At 39.9% G+C, this 21,286-nt stretch overlaps 1 protein-coding gene across 1 annotated transcript; it reads left to right on the top strand.

Annotated features, from left to right (window-relative positions):
- Positions 1 to 450: 450 nt before the first annotated feature.
- On the top strand, positions 451 to 20,492 carry NDUFAF5 (NADH:ubiquinone oxidoreductase complex assembly factor 5). Its single transcript, XM_081314255.1, has 11 exons — positions 451 to 803; positions 2,818 to 2,858; positions 4,123 to 4,186; positions 7,754 to 7,801; positions 7,904 to 8,007; positions 9,127 to 9,166; positions 11,869 to 12,066; positions 14,658 to 14,718; positions 17,252 to 17,335; positions 19,417 to 19,499; positions 19,648 to 20,492. The coding sequence occupies exons 1-11, from the start codon at positions 552 to 554 to the stop codon at positions 19,741 to 19,743; spliced, it is 1,071 nt and encodes a 356-aa protein (XP_081170381.1). The 5' UTR covers positions 451 to 551; the 3' UTR covers positions 19,744 to 20,492.
- Positions 20,493 to 21,286: the final 794 nt, after the last annotated feature.

Raw genomic sequence — 21,286 nt, 5'->3', positions numbered from 1 at the left:
CCTAGGGTGCAAGTCAGCAGAAATTGCAAACTATAATTCTTCCTAGAAGCCAGAAGGAAAGTGAATTGGTGGTTCTGAGTGTCATGCAAAAGCAGGCTAGGATTGGTTTCACACTTCATGCTAAATCCTTGTTTGTTTATGGTTTATTGAATAAACCAATTGATTGGTTTCGCACATAATGTAAACTCGTGTTTGTAACTGCTACACGCACCTACTGCTTTTCCTTCCCTTCTTCCCGAATTTTAACCCACTTGCACAGTCAAGAAAGCTTGTACACTCCATAGCACTCTTGCGACAACTTAAGAAACTTCGCCGTCAGAGTTATTTTAAAAAATACACCAGAGTTTCCGCTACGCAGTGTGAATGAGCAACTCCCGCCTCCCATTCATTTCAAATAGATTTGCCGCCTCCGTCTAGCTCCAAGCTAGCGGGCAGAAGTGACCTGAACTCGACGCAGGCGGATATTGCGAACCCGACACGCGTTTGTTGCTCTCTCCCTCTCTCTCTTTTCTAGCTCTAGTAGGCTTTGCGAAGCTGGCGCCGGCGGAGCAATGGAAGCGAAGGCGTTTCTGCGGGCATCGTGCCTTTGCCGTCTGCAGTCAGCCGCTGTGAGAAGCACACCTACTACTAGCGGGCTTTGGTTCCGCCGCCGCTTCGCCCTTTCGGCGCCCGGGGCTGTGGGGTCTCGTCCCGCCACGGGGCCTGGAGCCCTCAGCCCTTTCGACCGGCAGATGAAGAGGAAGCAAAAGAATTGGGCAGCCGGGCAGCCTCACGCGGAGCGCTGCGAGTACCTGCGGGAAGAGGTAGAGGCGAGAGGAGAGGGCGCTCCCTATTCTTGCTGTGCCTTGGAAAGTATTGAAAATACTCTAGCACTGATGATGTTACCTAGTTAGGGCAGTGAAACGTCTGCAAGAATACAAGCAAGCTCAGAGAGCACCAAGGATCCCCTCACTTTACCGTTCTGTTGTCAGAGAAAAGCTCCAAGCAATCTGGCCTCCAAGTATTGCTGGGGGAATACATGTGGAGCCTGAGCAAACCTTTTAGCCTATTTTGATTTCGTATTGTTCTTTAGCAATTTTGGGTGTGTGTGTGTGTGTCTGTCTGTGCTTTTCTTAACTATTCCGGCATTGTCGATTTAGTTTGGGATATTTTCAACATTTGAATACCAATTTTCTTGTGTTGGTTAATGACCCCAATAACATTAAGTAAGTCAATTGCTGGGGTTAGATTCAAGGTCATTTTGATTTTGTTTTCACTTTGACCTTACTTTGGTGGTTGAGATGTAAAAACTTTTGATTTGCTAACACAGCTCTTTAGTTTTGTGTACGCTTAAAATGGAAAAAAACAACAACAACCAGGCAGTGACATATGCAAGTAGTCCTTAACTTACAACTAATTGTTTAGTGAACAGTCAAAGTTACAAAGGCACTGAAAAAATTGATATATGACATGACCACTGCACCATTCCCATGATGATATGATTAAAATTCAGGAACTTGGCAACTGCCATGTGTTTACAATTCATTTAACAACTAAGGCAAAACAGTAAAATTGGGCACAGCTCAGTTAACTGCCTAGCTTAGCAATGGAAAGACTGGTTCCCCCCCCCCAACATTCCCTACCCTACCCCATGGATGTAAATCAAGAATTGCTTATAGTTAGTTAAGGCACCAGGCTAGAAACCTGGAAACTTTGATTTGCAGTGCTGTCTTAAGCACAAGGCTAGCTGGCTGACCTTGGGCCACTCACATTCTCTCAGCCCTAGGAGAGAGGCAAAGGCAAGCTATTTCTGGAAAGCCTTGCCAAGAGAACTACAAGGACTTGTCCAGGCAATTGCCATGAGTCAACACTAACTCAAAGTATTGATGACACTAAAAAAACACGCAATGCTATCAAAAGACAAAAGATCCCTGAAAATTAATAAGCTGATAGCAAAAATGTTTATAAATTGCAGTTTATTTCTTTAAATACCATAATTTGTTTAATCTTGTTAGGTTGAGTAAATTGCAGTGGAAACTTTCACGTATTGCATTAATACAAAATTCATGATTTACCATTTATCACAACTGCTCGTGTGAATTTATACAGCACAATAAGTACAGTGGTACCTTGGTACTCATTGTTAATTGGTTCTAGGAGACACAATGAGTACCAAAAATGATGAGTACCAAGCAAATTTTTCCTGTAAGGAATAATGTAGCGAGTCACAAGGCAGCCAGCACTGGCAAGTTCTAGCTTGTGTGTTGAGTACCAAACAAACAGTGAGTACCAGGATAATTTTTTTGCATCAAAATGTGTTTACTAAATTTGATGAGTTTCAAAGCAGTTGAGTACCACGGTATCCCTGTACTGTGAACCAATTCCATTGATAGATCTATTAGAACTAGGATGCAGATCCTTTTTAGACCACATGATGGCAGCAAAGAATAAGAAACATTAACTCTAGTGTTCATCTGGATTATTACCGTATACTTCTGGTAAACCTAATGCTGTGGCTTGGCATGAAGTGTGTATTCTGTAATAGTTTCGACATTTTCTTCCAATCCTATACCAAATATGATTGCAAAAAATAGCAGTAGAATGGAATGGAATGGAATGGAATGGAATAGAATAGAATAGAATAGAATAGAATAGAATAGAATAGAATAGAATAGAATAGAATAGAATAGAATAGTTCATCTTATTCTGGAGGTCATCTAGTCCAACTCATGCTAGAGCAGGAGACCTTGTACCATTTCAGACAAATGGCTGTCCAGTCTCTTCTTGAAAATCTCCAGGGTCTATATTCTAATAGACCTTTTTTCCCCTGTATTCTAGGTTGGTGGTAGGATGGCCGATCGTGTATTTGACATAGCCAAGTAAGATTTTATCTTGTGTTTTTCTCTACAAAATGATGTTTCTCTTCTGTATAATCTAAATTTTATTTATATGTATAATGTAAATGTATTTTATTTTATTTGTTACTTGGAGTTCTTTTCATTTTATCTTGGCAGTACTGAAAAATGAGGATGAGGAAGTTCTGATCCATGAAGCAGTTGTAACTAGGTTGTACTGTCTTCTTCTAAACAGAAAAAGGTCTGATGTCTCTCACCTACCTTAAACCCATGCCCCTTAGGTAGCAGACTCATCTATTTGTGGATATGGGGATGAGAGAAATTTTGTGAACTCTTCAGTATTATCTATAATCTTAAAGTATTGTGACATACAGTGCGATCAGAGCTTCATGTAAGATAAAAAGATTCTCATTAAGCAAGCAGCATACAGCACAAACATGCACTATCTCAAATCTGTATTGTAACTATTGAGAATATTTTAAAAGTATGTGAAAATCTAGGATAATCAGCTGATTTGATTCAGCTGAGCCAAATGTTTCAATTGAGTGAGGGGTCTTTCTTGTACATTTGCACACTTTGGTTGCCATTCTCAAAACTTGATCTTGACACAGGATTGTAGAAGTGAATCATGCCCCCATCAAAAGAAATCTAGTCCTCCAAAAATGAGTTTTGATGCTCATGAAGCTCAAATCAATGTTTGATTGAAATAACCAAAGGTGCAATCAGTGATTAAAACCTAACATCCTTTTTCCTATAAAAATAGTGTTGGCTAAGGCTGTTGAGTAGAGACATGACAAAATACACTGCTTTCTGTGTTTCCATTTAACCAGAATCTCGTGTCTATTAACACAACTTAGATGAAGCTCAAATCTAGTGTTAGTACTACTCATTGTTCTCACCCTGCATATCAAAGAAGACTGGGCAAGCCTGAAGCCTCCAGTTGCATGCCATACCGTCATCCTGGTTTTGGGATTCTGGAAGCCTTCACCAGCCACAGTAACCCAAATTTGGGAAATATTCTCATACTTTTCAACCAGGAAACAAAACCATAGTATGAGCTCTAAAATATGCTTAATTGTAGAGGGAATTTAAAATCTCTTAATAATCCTAAAAGCAGAAAGGTTTTCTGCTGTGAAAGAAGCATTCTGTTTTCCATTTGTTGCAGCTATCAGATTAAGCTGTCTATCAGCCAGCTTCCAGGCGACAATATATCTTTGAAATTTAGGTTAAAGTAGATCATTGATTTACAGTTTTGCATCTTAATCCTATCCTATTTTTCAATCTTAAGGGCTTTTCCCCTTGCCTTGGACCTTGGGTGTGGACGAAGCTACATTGCTCAGCATTTAAACAAGGTATAAAGTTTTTGTGTAGCTTGGTTTTGTGCATACAGTACAACCTGTTAGATTGTGGATTGCTTAACAAATAACAAACTTCTCTTCTAATGAAATCACACTTGGCTGAGTTACACAATACAGTAAAATAATAAGCCATGGGTTATAAACCAGAATGATTGGATTTCTACAACACATGAAGCTGAAGCTAGACAGATCCCATGATGACTTAATATTTATTTATTTATTTATTTATTGATGGGATTTATATCCCGCCCTATCTCCTGAAGGACTCAGGGTGGCTAACAGCAAAACATATAATAAGTACAGAAATCAAGATAGAAATAAAATTGAGAACATCTGTGCAATAAATTAAAATTAGAGAATTTAAAAAATAAATTAAAAATACTAAATATAAATTAATTAAAATGCCTGTCAGTCTAGGTCAGCCTGGTGGAACAGGAGTGTTTTGAGGCCGCGGCGAAAGGATTGGAGGTTTTGGGCCATCCGAAGCTCAGGGGGGAGCTGATTCCATAGGGCTGGCGCTCCCACAGAGAAGGCCCTCCCCCTGGGGGTCGCCAGCCGACATTGCCTAGCTGACGGTACCCTGAGGAGGCCTTCTCTGTGTGAGCGTACTGGACGATGGGAATTTGTTCCCGGCAGCAGATGGTCCTGCAAGTATCCCGGACCTAAGCCATGTAGGGCTTTAAAGGTAAGTACCAGCACCTTAAATCTCACCCGGAGGGCAACTGGTAGCCAATGCAGCTCACGCAGGAGGGGTGTAATATGGGAGTATCGGGGAGCTCCCATCACAACCCGTGCAGCTGCATTCTGCACCAGCTGAAGCCTCCGGGTGGTCTTCAAGGGCAGCCCCATGTAGAGAGCATTACAGTAATCAATATGGGAGGTAACGAGTGCGTGGGTGACTGTACGTAGGGCATCTCGGTCCAAAAAGGGGCGCAATTGGTATATAAGACGAATCTGTGCAAATGCCCCCCTAGCCACGGCTCCAATATGATCTTCAAAACTGAGTCGTGAATCTAGGAGGACGCCCAGATTGCGTGCTCTATCAATGGGAGGTAACATCTCTCCTCCAATAGTCAGAGATGGAACCTCTTGGACTAAACGAGATGACGGTATGTACAGCCACTCAGTCTTGGCCGGGTTGAGTCGAAGTCTGTTTTCTCCCATCCAAATCTGTACCGCTTCCAGGCAATGGGACATGTTGTGGGAACCTGCCTAATCTTGTAAATTTGAATCAGACAACTGGACTAAGCAATTGAGCTTTTCCTGCATGCTAAAAATAAGATGTAACAAATGTCACTCCTCTTTAAGAATATTGTGCTTCACCGTTTCAGCTTTTTCACATACTGTACTGTGTGGTCACAAAAAGTAAACCTCATTGGTTCAGTTGGATTTTTAAATAATTATGTAGAAGGTTGGAATTAATTGCCATGACTTAGAATACATGGGGTTTTCAAGGGAAGGCAGAATACATCTTAATTGTATTTTCTTCTTTATGTCTGATCAGAAGCATTTGCCAGCTAATTAAAATGGCTTTCCTCAGATAAAGAAATAGAGATCTGTAGTTTTGAGCATGGTTTGAATCTCAAAATACCTGATTTTCCAAAAACGTTTGTGGCTAGTTTTAGACTAGTAGCACTAGTTCCATAGATCAGTTATTTAAAATACAATGTTTCAAAAGTATTGTTTAACAACATAATGAATGCAAATAAATAGTTTAATGGTGCATACAGTTGCAAGAAAAAGTATGTGAACCCTTTGGGATTACGTGGAGTTTTGCATGAATTGGCCATAAAATGCGCTCTAAACGTCATGTAAGTCACAACAATAGAAAAACACAGTCTGTTTAAAATAATACTACACAAACATTAGCTGTTGTCATGTTTTAATTGAACATAAGATGGAAGCATTCACAGTGCAGGGTGGAAAAAGTATGTGAACCTTTGGACTTAATAACTGGTTGACCCTCCTTTGGCAGCAATAACCTCAACCAAACGTTTCCTGTAGTTGCAGATCAGACCTGCACAACGATCTGGAGTAATTTTGGACCACTCCTCTTCACAAAACTGTTTCAGTGTAGCAATATTCTTGGGATGTCTGGTGTGAATCGCTCTCTTAAGGTCATGCCACAGCATTTCAATCGGGTTGAGGTCAGGACTCTGACTGGGCCACTCCAGAAGGCGTATTCTGTTCTGTTGAAGCCATTGTTTTGTTGAATTACTTGTATGCTTTGGGTCATTGTCCTGTTGCATCACCCATCCTCTGCGGAGCTTCAGTTGGCGGACAGATGGTTGTATGTTTTCCTGCAAAATGTCCTGATAAACTCTGGAATTCATTTTCCCATCAATGACAACAATCCGTCCAGGCCCTGAGGCAGCAAAGCAGCCCCAAACCATGATGCTCCCTCTGCCATGTTTTACAGTGGGGATGAGGTTTTGATGTTGGTGTGCTGTGCCTTTTTTTCTCCACACATAGTGTTGTGTGTTTTTCCCAAACAACTCAATTTTGGTTTCATCTGTCCACAGTATATTTTGCCAGTAGTGCTGTGGAACATCCAGGTGCTCTTTTGCAAACTTCAAACGTGCTGCAATATTTTTTTTGGACAGCAATGACTTCCTCCGTTGTGTCCTCCCATGTACTCCATTCTTGTTTAATGTTTTCCTTATTGTAGATGTGTCAACAAAAATGTTAGCGTGTGCCAGAGATTTCTGTAGGTCTTTAGCTGACACTCTAGGATTCTTCTTTACCTCATTAAGCATTATGCGCTGTGCTCTTGCAGTCATTTTTACAGGATGACCACGCCTAGGGAGAGTAGCAACAGTGCTAAACTTTCTCCATTTGTAGACAGTCTGTCTTACCGTGGACACATGAACATCAAGGCTTTTGGAGATACTTTTGTAACCCTTTCCAGCTTCATGCAAGTCAACAATTCATGATCATAGGTCTTCTGAGAGCTCTTTTCTGCAAGGCATGGTTCACATCAGACAGTGCTTCTTGAGACCAGTAAACCCAAAACAGGTGTGTGTTTTTAAAGGGCAGGACAGCTGTCAGCAACACATCCAATATCATCACACTGATTGGATTCAAGGTTGGCTCACTCCTGGCTCCAATTAGCTCTTGGAGAAGTCATTAGGCTAGGGGTTCACATACTTTTTCCACCCTGCACTGTGAATGTTTACATGTTATGTTCAATTAAAACATGACAACAGCTAATGTTTGTGTAGTTGTAGTATTATTTTAAGCAGACTGTGTTTTTCTATTGTTGTGACTTACATGACGTTTAGAGCTGAGTCCTTCGGGAAAGGGCGGTATATAAATCTAAATAAATAAATAGAGCACATTTTATGGCCAATTCATGCAAAACTCCACGTAATCCCAAAGGGTTCACATACTTTTTCTTGCAACTGTATATGTAGTATTATTGTTTAGCCAAAACAAAAGGCCTGATCACATGCAACATACATGCTACTCTTAATTTTGCTCTGGCTAATTAAACAAACTTATCTAAGTTTCCTAAATAAAATCAATAAAATAACTGTTATTTACCACTTATTTTTCTTTTAGGATGTTGTTGGAAGGCTTTTTCAATCAGATGTGGCTGAAATTGCTCTGGTAAGATTTGCATGGTATTTGTCAGATATTAAGTCATGCTACTGAAAAGTTGAATTGTCTTAACTGGAATCCTCAATTATTTCTCTTCTAATCTTGATTTAGAAAAACACACTAGATTCAGAAATACCAAGAGTCAATATCATAGCGGATGAAGAATTTCTTCCTTTCAAAGAAAACACATTTGACCTTGTTGTCAGCAGTCTGAGGTAATTTAATTGAATTAAAGCAGACAGAAACATTTATAATGAGAATAGTGATATTTTTAATTGGGACCCTTGAGTTCTAAAACTATTCCTGAGGTTGCAATTTTGTGTGTTAGTATAACATCTGTCAAGCCTTGGTGGAGCAGTGGGCTAATGCCTCCTTAAGTAACACCAGCTGCCTGCAATTAGTGCAGGTTCGAGTCCCACCAGGCTCAAGGTTGACTCAGCCTTCCATCCTTCCGAGGTAGGTAAAATGAGGACCCAGATTGTTGGGGGCAATTAAGCTGACTTTGTAATAATGCCGCTTGGGTGTGTGTGTGTGTGAAAGCCCTAATAAGCAGGCATATACATAGAATGAAGGCTACTGCTAAGCTTGTAAGCCGCCCTGAGTCTTCGGAGAAGGGCGGGATATAAATGGAATTAAAATAAAAAAAAGTGCCATGGAAATCAAAACATTTGGGCGGTTCAAATGAACACAAAGATTCATTGCAAGCTTAAGCTCTCTACAAAAATCTGAACTACTAATGGTCAAACCAATTTGGCGGTAGATAAGAGTCAATGGAATTCAAGGTAGGCTGGACTGAGAACTCTTGTGGGTGCTCAGGGACTCATGATTGAGGATGCGTTCAACCCCTCCCTTGGGCTCAGTCTGGTCATCTACAATATCTGGCCTGCTACAAGAACAAGTGTGGTAATTTATAATTGAGAGGCCAGAAAATTAATATAAAGAAAATTGGCTTTATTATGTGTACTCCTGCAGCCTTTCCAGAACACTGTTTTAGAAAATGTGGTATGTTATCTGCAGTAAAAAAAAATGAACGTTTATGAGTCCTTGAATACTACCCTGTGTATTACTAAGTATTTAAATTCAAGGGATAGTACCAGTTTTGAATTTGTACAATACACTGGAACTGAAATTTTGGGCGAAATGCGTAGCAGAAAGGATGCCACGTGCATTTATGTTACTTAAGATCTTGGCATGTTGCGTAAATGCATCTCTGGTATGCTGCATATATTTTTCTTGGGCCAATATGTCAGTCTGCCCTTGCCATCTAAAATTTACAGTAGTGAGAGAGTTTTGTGCCTTTTACTAACTTGCTTTCTATTGTAATTATTTTTTAGTTTGCATTGGGTCAATGATCTTCCCAAAGCATTGCATGAAGTAAGTACACCTGTTCCCTCCCTGTAAAGTATTGATATAGTGGTGACAATAACACTTGTTTTAGCATGCAGGTGGCAGTTCCCGATTGACCTTGCTTGGGCTCAGAAGCTAAGCTGGTTCAGGCCCAGTTCTGTGATGAGAGAGGGATAAGAAGACTGGGGACTCAACTGAGAGATTGAAATGACATACCAGAAGGTGGCAATGATAAGCTACATCTTTGCAGTTGCCAAGGAAACTACATCAGTGTATTCCTAAAGCAGCAACAGATTTGTCAGAGCAAGCAACCTAAACTCATCAAGAATTGTGTATGGCTAATAGCTATGATATATTGAGTGTGAGTTGGCAAAGCAAAGAAAAAAGAAAAGGGGTAGAGTAAAGTAGCCTCCTGGAGGTTATTTCCAACAGAAACCATATTGGTGGAAGAGATACTGACCTGCCTTGCATTCTGTAAAGGTAATCCTTGACTTACGACTATGATTGGGACCAGATTTTCAGTCACCAAGCAAAGTAGTGTTTAAGCAAGTCGTCATGTGATCAGATCTGATTTTACAACCATTTTTTTTACCATGATTGTTAAGCAAATCACCACAGTTGTTAAGTAAATCACATGGTTGATAAGTGAATTAAATGTTCAATAAGCCAAATCCAGCTTCCCCAAATGACTTTGCTTGGTGTTGGATCCCGCTAGAAAGGTTGCAAATTGTGATTCCATGACCACAAGACTCTACAACCATCATAAATGCAAGCCGGTTGTCGAGCATCCAAATTGCAATCATATGATAACAGCTTGTTCTGTCCCAGCCTACTACGTCCTTGTTACTTTACAAGGCAACCCCTAATTTAGCAGTAGACTGGATAAATAAGCCCCTTTTATTGAAGTTACAGACCTTGTCCACAAACAAAACAGAGCATGACCCAACAGGAAATAACTCGTTGGTAACATAAACAGACCATCATCTCTGGACACAGAAGTTCTTTGCAAACGGTTGCCTCCAGCAACCAGCCCTGCCCACACATTCCCTTTTTGTTACGCAGCCCCCAAGGCTTGGCTTCTCACTGCTTTCTCCTTCTTCCCTGGAGTCAACCCATTGCTTCCCTCTGATTTACTCGTGTGACCTGTCTGTGTTTCCGAGCGTCTCTGAGGTCTTCCAGCTGTGCTTCCTCTGAGTCTGACTCCTTCTCCCAGTCCAGCTGGCTTTCAGCTTCACCATGAGTGGAGTGGCCAGGTTCTTCCTAACTTTGTAAGTCTCGTAACTCATCAGAATCTTCCTCCGACTCTGATGGCTCCCCAGGCCCCTCCTCCTCCTCCTTTGATTCCCCAGACTCAGCTGCCAGGATCACAGGCTGGCACGGAATCACAACACAGCTGTAATACCATGGGTAACTTCAAGGACAGGTTGTAAGTCATTTTTTCCAAGATTGTCATCATTTTGAACAGTCAAACAAATAGTCATAGGTCAAGGACTACCTGCAAATTTAGGTGTACTTACCTGCTCGCAGTTAATAAAGTGGGTAAAGTTCAGTCCAGCTCAGGGCAGGATTCAGTCATCCATAGCCCATATGCAACCATGGTTACTCTGTACAATCCAGATGGTCCACATTCTTTTCTTTGCTACCAATTGATTGCCAGATGGGAAGATAAAGATTGCTGTTCTGATTGCTACTAGCAGCAGCAACAACAACAGCAGAAGTGCAGTTTTCTTACTCCTTTCTTATCTTACTCCCATCCTATCTCAAGATTTGTGCTTTTTCCCTGTGGATTACAATATTGGAGCTTTAGTGGCTCTGGTTAGAATGCAGCATTGCAAGCTGACTCTGCCTACTGCCAGGAGTTTGATCCTGACCAGCTCAGGGTTGACTCAGCCTTCCATACTTCTGAGGTCGGTAAAGTAAGGACCCAGATTGTTGAGGGTAATATGCTGACTCTGTAAACTGCTCAGAGAGTGCTGTAAAGCAGGGGTCCCTAATCCCTGGTCCACAGCATGCCACGCAAACAAGTGAAGCCCCATGGGATGCAGGCAGTATGCAAAGTCACGCCCCCTCCTGTCCGTGGAAAAGCCTCTCTCCATGGAACCAGTCCCTGGTGGCCAAAAGGTTGGAGGGTGCTGCTGTAAAGCACTATGGGGCAGTATCTAAGTGCTATTGCTATTGGAAAATCTTGGCTAAACTAAGATCACTGGATGCAGGAGAAAGTCTTTTCTCCCAGGAGTCCCATCCATGTATTTTTGAAAGGGAGCCTGCTGTCTGTTTTGGAGAATGCCTCTTTTTTGCATGCATATACATATGTGTGTATATTATTGGTGTATATCATCTACATATAATTTTCAGAGTCAAAAAGATTGCTCACTTCTGCATTAGAATATTGATCGAGATGTTTGGGGGCAAATGATTGCTGAATTTATTCCATATTCTACATTTCCTAACAATTGAGATGTGTTACTTTGAAGTCCTACACCAAACTGGACAGCCCCTTCCAATTCTATTAATTTCTGCAAATGCACTGGTTAAATATTTCTTCTGTTACATGTCCAATGAGATTTTGTGGAATTTAAGAATGAAGTAGGTCTAAGTACGTGTATAGTGACTTTCATTGGCATGATGCATTGCAATGAGATTGGTGGAGTTTACTCTGAAGTAAGACCTTAGCATCAAAATGTAGATAAGAATATATTAGATAATGCCTGGTTTAATTTTGATTTTAGGTACACCGAGTCCTTAAACCTGATGGAGTATTTATTGGTTCTATGTTTGGGGGAGACACACTCTTTGAACTTCGCTGCTCTTTGCAACTAGCAGAACTAGAAAGAGAAGGTGGATTTTCTCCACATGTGTCTCCTTTTACAGCTGTGAGTGACCTAGGACATCTACTGGGAAGAGCTGGCTTCAACACACTGACAGTGGTAATTATCCGTTATAAGGAAGAAACATTCCAGAAAACTACAACAGATGTTAATCACTATTGCTGTCTTGTTTTAACTGAAAGAAATCTTTTACGTTGTAATAAAGTACAACTAGGGATGCGGTGGCTCAGTGGGTTAGAATGCTGAGCTTGTCGATCAGAAGGTCGGCAGTTTGGCGGGTCGAATCCTGAGTGCCGCGTAACAGAGTGAGCGCCTGTTACTCGTCCCAGCTTCTGCCAACCTAGCAGTTCGAAAGCACGTAAAAATGCAAGTAGAAAAATAGGGACCACTACGGTGGGAAGGTAACAGCGTTCCATGCGCCTTTGGCGTCTAGTCATGCCGGCCACATGACCACGGAGACGTCCTCGGACAAGCGCTGGCTCTTCGGCTTTGAAACGGAGATGAGCACCGGCCCCTAGAGTTGGAAACGACTAGCACGCATGTGCGGGAGAACCTTTACCTTTACCTTTACCTTTAAAGTACAACTTAGGTCATAAGGTAAACTAGTCATGGGAACCAGACTGAACTGGAACCAATGTACTTAACTTTTGCAGCTGATCTATAGAGAGCCTGCCCTCTCCATGGATTTAGATTTGAGGGAAAAGAGCTTTACTTGCTGAAGTCAGTGATTCCTGGACTTTAGCAGAAGGACTTCAAAGTCTCAGATTGTTCAAGTTTCCTTATCCTGTTCATTTAACCAAAATAGTTGAATATCCTCTTCTACAATCTTTCAGGAACATTCCAGTAGGATACTATAATCAATGGTACCAAAAGAGATCAAGGAGAGTTATCCCAGACATCACCAGACATGATAACTACAATTTCTGTGGTGTATCCTGACCTGACTGCCAAAGATCCAAATAATCCTCTAAGGCTGTCCAGTTTAGAGGCACCTTTTTCTTCAAAACATTTCCTAGAAAAGCAAGGTTGGGGATGGATCTAAAGTGCAAAATAGTTGGCTTGAATAAACGTTGATTAAGTCAATGGCACACTACTCTTTTAAAGGGGTGAGGGAAACAATCCTTTACTCAAGGAAGGACTGATTACTGCTTCAATCCAGCCTCCTGCCATCTCACAGGAAACCTTAGGCAGCTATCAAGAACAGAGACCCACCTAAGAAGTGGTGGAACTGGCATTGCAGACGTTCTGTCTGCTTCCTTGGAACTCATCATGATTCCAGACCACAAGAAGACATCCCTCAAATTACCGTAGTGTGTTAGTCCAGGTGAAGTCTAGCTCTTCAATCTAAGCAGTTTTAACGCTAAGTCTTGACAGCAACCCTTCAGGTGCCAGTCTTGTCAAACATTCTTGAGAAAGGAGCAAGTTGCATTATGAGGGCTGCTGGATGGCAGTAGGATGGCAAAATATTTTGGTTTTGCTGCTAAACATGAGCTTGTATCAGTGTCCAGTCAGACCTGAAGTGGGCCTTCCAGCTGTATTCTCAACCACTTCATGTCTCTCATCTCAGTAAACCAAGAAACTGCAGTGGATCTCCAGGCAGAGAGAGGTTGCCCCAATGCAGTCGAGTCCAGCCCCCTACACCCTCCATTATTCCGATGGGTGACCACAATCAAACTGCATACCAGACTTGGGAAATTCCCCCAAATGCCCTCTGACCCATCTTTTCCCACTGTGGAGAAAGTGGGGGTCACACTGTAAAATTCCATGGCAGTCAGAGAATAATCTGACTGATCAGGATGAGTGAAGCCACCCTTTCCGTTATGTGGATTTGTTTCTAATTGTTCCCATCTGTGTTTGTTTTGTCATCCTTGCTATCTTTACTCTGTACAGCTATTTTGTTTGTTTTTAAAACAAAATGTTTTCATTGCAGTTGCCTAGAATTGTTGGGGATTGGGCAGCAGATAAATTGAAATGATAATAAGAAAATATCCCCTATGAGAAGTGGTGAAATTAAATCTCCTCCCCACCCACTTATTTTCCAGTTGGTTTGTGTCTGCCCACATCAGACACTAGATCTAGTGTGTGACGTTTCATGTATGTCAGGCTCTTAATAAGTTGGTCAGGCCTGTAGTTGTTTTTGTGGTTATGAACCCCTGGGCTGGTTCAACTCAAGTTGGTTGAATCCCCGCAACTTTACTATCCCGGGGACTGAAAGAAAGCAGCGGAGGGGATGATTTTCAGTAACACATTTTAAGAAGCCATAGCTTATCAAATAAACAACTTTGTCCAGCTTTACACACAACACCAATCCCAGTCTTTGATTTACAGTAGCCAATCAAACCATGATAAGGCTTAGTGTGGTATACAAACCCAGTGTCTCTCTCCTAGCTATTGCCTCAGGTTTCTGTTTCTTTCTATTGCATCATTTCTTGGGGTTTCCTGTGGTTTGTTTTTTTCTTATTCAAACAGATTATTCTTCTGTCAATGTGCGATGTTAGCATTTTATTGATAGATGCTTCTCCAGTTCAATTTTAAAAAAGTATTCTGTGATATGGAGTGATAATATAGGATGGAGAGAATATCATTAGCAATATTGAATTTGACTTCATTTATTTATTTCTGAGGCTCCATTTTTAGAGTTAATGTGTTTTTTTTCCTGGTGATTCTCAAAATCTATTTACTATTTCCAGGATTCAGATGAAATCCAAGTCAACTATCCAGGAATGTTTGAAATTATGGCTGATCTACAAGGCAAGTTCCAGGTTTTTTTTAAAAAAAAATACTGAGCTACCAAAGTAATTTGACTTCATTTGGAGAAATAAATTAGGGTTTATGGCTTTATTACTGAACTGTGAAGTATATTGATGAGAATAAATACACTCTTTCAGGAGAAATTAATGAAAAGTATATAATTATAGAAATAATATACATTTCAGGACTTAGGGTTGCATAAAGTAATTTACCCTTGCAGTCTACTTTTTCATATCCTGTTAAGATTGATAGTATACAGTTCTGCATATTATGTTTAACTTATTTATATTCAAACATTAACACTTCTGTATGCTATGCTCACATTTTTAAAATGAGTGGTAAACCTATAGGCAGAATTTTGAAATTATAACAAAGAGGTTAATAGCAAAGTGCTCAAATTGGGAGGGAGGTATTATTTTTGGACATTCTCCAAGTTTGGGGAGTGAGAATTCGAGCAATTTATCTCTTAGAACCCACAGCTCCCATTCTCCAGGCTCACCACCCTGCGGCACCATCTGGAGGGGGATGGCAAAGGAGAAAGGGGCAGGGGATCAGAAGACAAAAGCATCATTGGGGCACAAGCCCTACTTCTTTTCTACAGGCAACACAGCGTTGCATGTGTGCCCCCAAAAGCTGTACCCTGCTGTATCACACCATGCACTTTCATTCCTCCAGAAGCAGAGTTGAAAAAAGCTGTATGGTTTCTGTATGCTGTCCCTTCCCTCGAAAAATGCTTACCTCCGACCTACGGTGTGCCAGGGTGACCTTTTAAATAACAAGCCATGGCAGTGACCCATGTGTTCCAACAGACATTCTGTGGGTATAAACTATATACTTGTTGAAGGCTAATTTGCTGGTTCCATTTCCACTCTGACGATGTCAGCAGTTAGCTGACGAAAGCTAAGTTTATTAAACAGTTGGTTTTTTATATTATCCCGGTGTTTGACTGTATGTGTGTGTGTTATATATATATATATATATCAATAACTTTAAAAATACGAATCCCAGGCATATTTATTGTCCCAGAGTTTGAGGATTTGATACCATTACATACTATATCTATCTATCTACTGTATCTATCTATCTATCTATCTATCTATCTATCTATCTATCTATCTATCTATCTACACACATACATACACACATACTACATATACATAGATATACATATGTGTGTGTGTGTGTGTGTGTGTGTGTGTGTGTGTGTATATATATCCTTAATAACTTTAAAAATACGAATCCCAGGCATATTTATTGTCCCAGAGTTCGAGGATTTTATACCATTACATAAAGGTAAAGTTTCCCCCGCACATGCGTGCTAGTCGTTTCCGACTCTAGGGGCCGGTGCTCATCTCCGTTTCAAAGCCGAAGAGCCAGCGCTTGTCCGAGGACGTCTCCGTGGTCATGTGGCTGGCATGACTACACGCCAAAGGCGCACGGAACACTGTTACCTTCCCACCGGAGTGGTCCCTATTTTTCTACTTGCATTTTTACGTGCTTTCGAACTGCTAGGTTGGCAGAAGCTGGGACGAGTAACAGGCGCTCACTCTGTTACGCGGCACTCGGGATTTGACCCGCCAAACTGCCGACCTTCTGATCGACAAGCTCAGCGTCCTAACCCACTGAGCCACCGCGTCCCTGTGGATACCATTACATACATACATACATAATTTATTATATATATATATATATATATATATATATATATATATATATATATATATATATATATATATATATATATATATATATATATATATATATATATATATATATACATACATATATATACACACACACACACACACACACACACTACATATACATAGATATACATATGTGTGTGTGTGCGTATACGTATATGTATGTATGTATAACACAACATAGCTATTACTATACACCAAGTAAAGTAGCTTTTCATTTCTGCTTAGATTTGATTCACTAGTGTAATTTTGAATTAGACTGAATTCTTACATCTTTTCTTTCCTTAAATAGTTGAAGGAAACGCTTTGTGAGTTGGGTTGTAGCTGTCTTGATTAATCTGTTCATTAAAGAGAAACATAGGTTGCAGTTTTAAGCACAATTAGCTGGAAATAAATTCCACTAAATTTAGTGGAGTTTACCTCCCCCATGACAGATAAACCATTGTTCTGTTGTAGAAGGAAGGTGTATGTATATATTGGAAGCTTTCTGCTGCAGATGTACTGAAGACATTTTCACAGTACATTGTTTACTGGTAAACCATTCCAGTATTAAGTGTACTTTTTATAGGTCTTAGTTTTCACTGGGTTCACTAATCTTAATGTATATAAGTTTATAAGGAGATTTTTGGGCTACAGACTACTTACTGGGGCTGCAGTCCTGCATCTTAACCTCCTTGTGGATGGATAAATTTGTCTTTGAGAGAGCAGAAATAAGATATTTGGTGTTATTTTAAAGCATTTGTGCTCATCTTATCCTATTCACATTGCTGAAATATATTCAACTGATGGTGTGTGCTGTATCTTCTTTTAAAGCCTAAAACTGTTTTTAGGTATGGGAGAAAGTAATTGCTGTTGGAACAGGAAACCTATGATACATAGAGCAACTATGTTGGCAGCTGCAGCAGTGTATAAAGGTATGAACTTTCCATTAAGTAACTCATCTTTATCACTTGAAGCTAGATTTCTTTCACTCTACAGTATATTTTCAAGCTTGTTCAGTCCATGCTATTTTCTGTCCCACCACCTTTTCTGTGATGCTTAAAAGTTCGTGAAAAAGTTTGCTTTCAGTAATTGGGCAGCAATACGTGTAGTCCCTGAATTATGACCACAGTTGGGGGACCATCATTTTGATCATGTGGTTTTTAAGCAAGTCATTACATGACTGGATGTGATTTTACGGTCATTTTGATGTGGTGGTTATGGTCATTAAGCAAATCCAACTTCCCCAATTGATTTTGTTTCTCAGAGGTTGGCTGGGAAGATTGCAAATTGTGAACATGTGACCGCAAGCTGCTGCAATTGTTGTAAATGCAAGCCAGCTGTCATGTGCCCAAATTGCAATAAATCATATGACCATGGGATAGTGTAACAATCATAGCTTTGAGGAAAGGTTGCAATAATAATAATAAGGTTGGAAGGGACCTTGGAAGTCATCTAGTCCAACCCCCTGCTCAGGCAGGAAACCCTATACCATTTCAGACAAATGGTTGTCCAGTCTCTTCTTTAAAATTTCCATTGTTGGAGCATTCACCGCTTCTGGAGGCAGGTTGTTCCACTGGTTAATTGTTCTGTCAGGAAGTTTCTCTTTAGTTCTAGGTTGCTTCTCTCCTTGATTAGTTTCCATCCATTGCTTCTTGTCCTGCCTTCAGGGGCTTTGGAGAATAGCTTGACTCCCTCTTCTTTGTGGCAGCCCCTGAGATATTGGAACACTGCTATCATGTCACCCCTCACCCCTCTCTTCGTTAAACTACACATACCCAATTCCAGCAGCCGTTCCTTATATGTTTTAGCCTCCAGTCCCCTAATCATCTTTGTTGCTCTTCTCTGTACTCTTTCTAGAGTCTCAACATCTTTTTTACATCATGGTGACCAAACCTGGATGCAGTATTCCAAGTGTGGCCTTACCAAGGCATTGTAAAGTGGTATTAATACTTTATGTGACCTTGATTCTATCCCTCTGTTAATGCAGCCTAGCACTGTGTTGGCTTTTTTGGCAGCTGCAGCACACTCCTGGCTCATATATAAGTGATTGTCCACTAGGACTCCAAGATCCCTCTCACAGTTACTACTATTGAGCAAGGTGCCACCTATACTATACCTGTGCATTTGGTTTTTTCTTGCCTAAATGTACAGCTAGAACCTTACTTTTTTCACCATTGAATTTCATTTTGTTAGATAGCGTCTAGTGTTCAAGTGTGTCCGGATCCTCCTGTATCTTAAGCCTACCTTCTGGAGTATTGGCTATTCCTGCCAGCTTGGTGTTGTCTGCAAATTTGATGAGTTCCCCATCTATCCCTTCATCCAAATCGTAATTCACTTTTTCTGAGGCTGTTATAACTTCAAACCATCATTAAAAAATAGTCACAAGTCAAGGACTACATGTAACTCAACATTTCACATTCTTCTACCATGCACAAATATGTAGCTTTGGATAATTTTCCTCAGTGAATCAATGAGCAAATATAATGTTTTTGACTCATTTGTTTAATGAGGTTTTATTTATCAGTTTTAGGATTTGTGGGGCGAACAAATCAGGTTTTAGGTCACAATGAGGCAGAAGTATTGAAAACTCAAAAAGGTTCACAAATGTTTAATGTACCATTCCAGCACAGATATGTAATCCATTGGCCCTAAAATAGAAAGCTACAGTCAGTAAAGTTGCCATTCTTCGTTGATTCTTCTCATGGACCGCCATTGTAAGGAGTTGTTATTACTACCCTACTACAGTGTTCACTACTACAGTGGTCAGCTCAAATGAGACAGAAAAGGGAGAGGAATTTATGTTAAGGGGGCTGGTGTGGTTCCAATGAGCCCCTGCATTCCCCCATGCTCTCTCTTGATGGTTCCTAATAGTTGATAAATTTGCTGGCACAGGAGTTGTACCAATACATTTGAAGCTGCCTTGAATTAGATACAGATCACTTGTTTTATAATAGATTAGGTAGGTTTCTGCTGTATTTCTGGTTGCTGTGCTGAAATTTTTTTCTTTTTACAGAACTGTATGGAAATAATGATGGGACAATACCAGCAACATTTCAGATTTATTATATGATAGGATGGAAATTCCATGAATCACAGGTAATATTTACCTTCCCTGTAATATGTAGGGTGGCTAAATAACAGTATGTATTAGAGTTTTTAGTTGATTTTTTTAAAGATAAAATAAAACCATATTATCTTACTTAGTTCTTAATATTTAAAATTACAACGTCTTTCTCCTTTTCAGGCACAACCAGCCCAGAGAGGTTCTGCAAAAGTGTCATTTGGAGATCTGAGAAAAATAAATGAACTTATTTCAGGCAAAAAAAACCCTTTGACATGAAATATAGTAATATAAATTGTACATAGATTGTTGGATATTTAGCAGTTATCATTTAACTTTGACAAACAAATGACATCATTTCCCCCAAAACTACTTTGGTGCGTAGGAAGAAAAAAGCGGGGGAGACTATATTCCTGTTTACTATGTCAGTGGCTGTATTTTTATATGCAAATTGTAATAGTAAAATTGCCAATTTGATCTGGGTACATCCAGAGAAATGATAGTGTGTATTTCTGTACGCATATATTACCTGTCTATGTGAAAATATGAGAGGTCCAGCTATTCAATCAAAAAATGAATGATAAAGAATAAATTTGGATAGTTGTTCCTATGATTCCTGGGTACTACATGGAAGGTCTAATTCTGGCTGCTGCAATTCTTGCACCTTCTCTGAGATAATGTGCCCTCTGTTATCTAATGGGTTGTTTGATGAAAGGAAAGCCATGCAATTCCACTATGCCAGGCTACAAGCTTGTAGGACTTAGATTCTTGTCCAGGATCCCAAGGTCCACCAATGAAGAGTTGAGATGAAATGTAGTGGTATACAGTATGCATATTCTAAGAATAAAGGAACAGTGGGCTTCTACTTGTATGGTTATCCCATAGGTAACTATTACAAGCCACAATGACATTACGTGCATTATGATTTCATTAGAGAAATGTATCATTGCACAAAATGATATCTGTTAACATGGGCCACTTGTGGAATAACTGTATGATGCACACATATGCATTTACGCACCTTATCTCCCTGGTAACGTTCATATGCCAGCCAAAATAATAAAGACCCAGATGTTTTCTTGGTTAAACCCATTTCTATATTTTCTTTCCATTTTTTCCTCAATTATCTAGAACAATAGAGGTTTTTTATGCTGTGTTAGACAGTTACGTCAGGCAGCTATGCTGACTTGGAGCAAAAATATCCAAAGATCTAATGCTATCTCTTATTCTAGCTTTTGCACTTGTTAAAACTGGGGGTGGGGTGTTTTCCAGTAAAAAAATATATTATAAACTACAATAATCTGTTTATAATATTATGTCTTCAGTGACTTTGCAGAGCTGCTACATTTAATTCCTCCTATACATGTGCATGTGTGCCTGTTGTGTATAAAATAAATGTGCTTGCACAGTTAATTGAACCATAGTTTACTGGAATTAACTCAACATGTGATCCACAAATACGCTAGTCACATTTTTAGCCTATTATGTTGTGAGAATCCAGCGCAAGTCGGGAAGCATAATTTGGAAGAGCTAATTAATTGATCTATATACTATCAAAGTTCTTGTGTCTGTAACCTTTAACTGGGAAAACTTCTCTGTAGGGCAACAATTTTTGAATAAAGGTACCTCAAATAGTCTACCTTACAGAATGTTTCAAAAATCTGAAATATGTGACAGTCATGGAATTGAAATTTGGCAAATTTTATAAAACACTTTATGACATATAAATCTTCATAAAACATTTGTATGACATAATACAGTATAATGCAATACAGAATGTTACATTATACCCTGTGGTCAACTCCTTATGTTTATGTTACAC

This window comes from Vipera berus (assembly GCF_964194415.1).
Source record: "Vipera berus genome assembly, chromosome: 1".
Taxonomy (NCBI): domain Eukaryota; kingdom Metazoa; phylum Chordata; class Lepidosauria; order Squamata; family Viperidae; genus Vipera; species Vipera berus.
Note: the sequence above shows the minus strand (reverse complement) of the source record. Positions and strands in the feature narration are given on the sequence as shown.

Coding starts and splice junctions, on each gene's coding strand:
- NDUFAF5 (XM_081314255.1), top strand. CDS start 552: ATGGAAGCGAAGGCGTTTCTGCGGGCATCGTGCCTTTGCCGTCTGCAG. Junction 4,187..7,753: donor TTGCTCAGCATTTAAACAAG/GTATAAAGTTTT, acceptor TTTTTCTTTTAG/GATGTTGTTGGAAGGCTTTT. Junction 7,802..7,903: donor ATGTGGCTGAAATTGCTCTG/GTAAGATTTGCA, acceptor ATCTTGATTTAG/AAAAACACACTAGATTCAGA.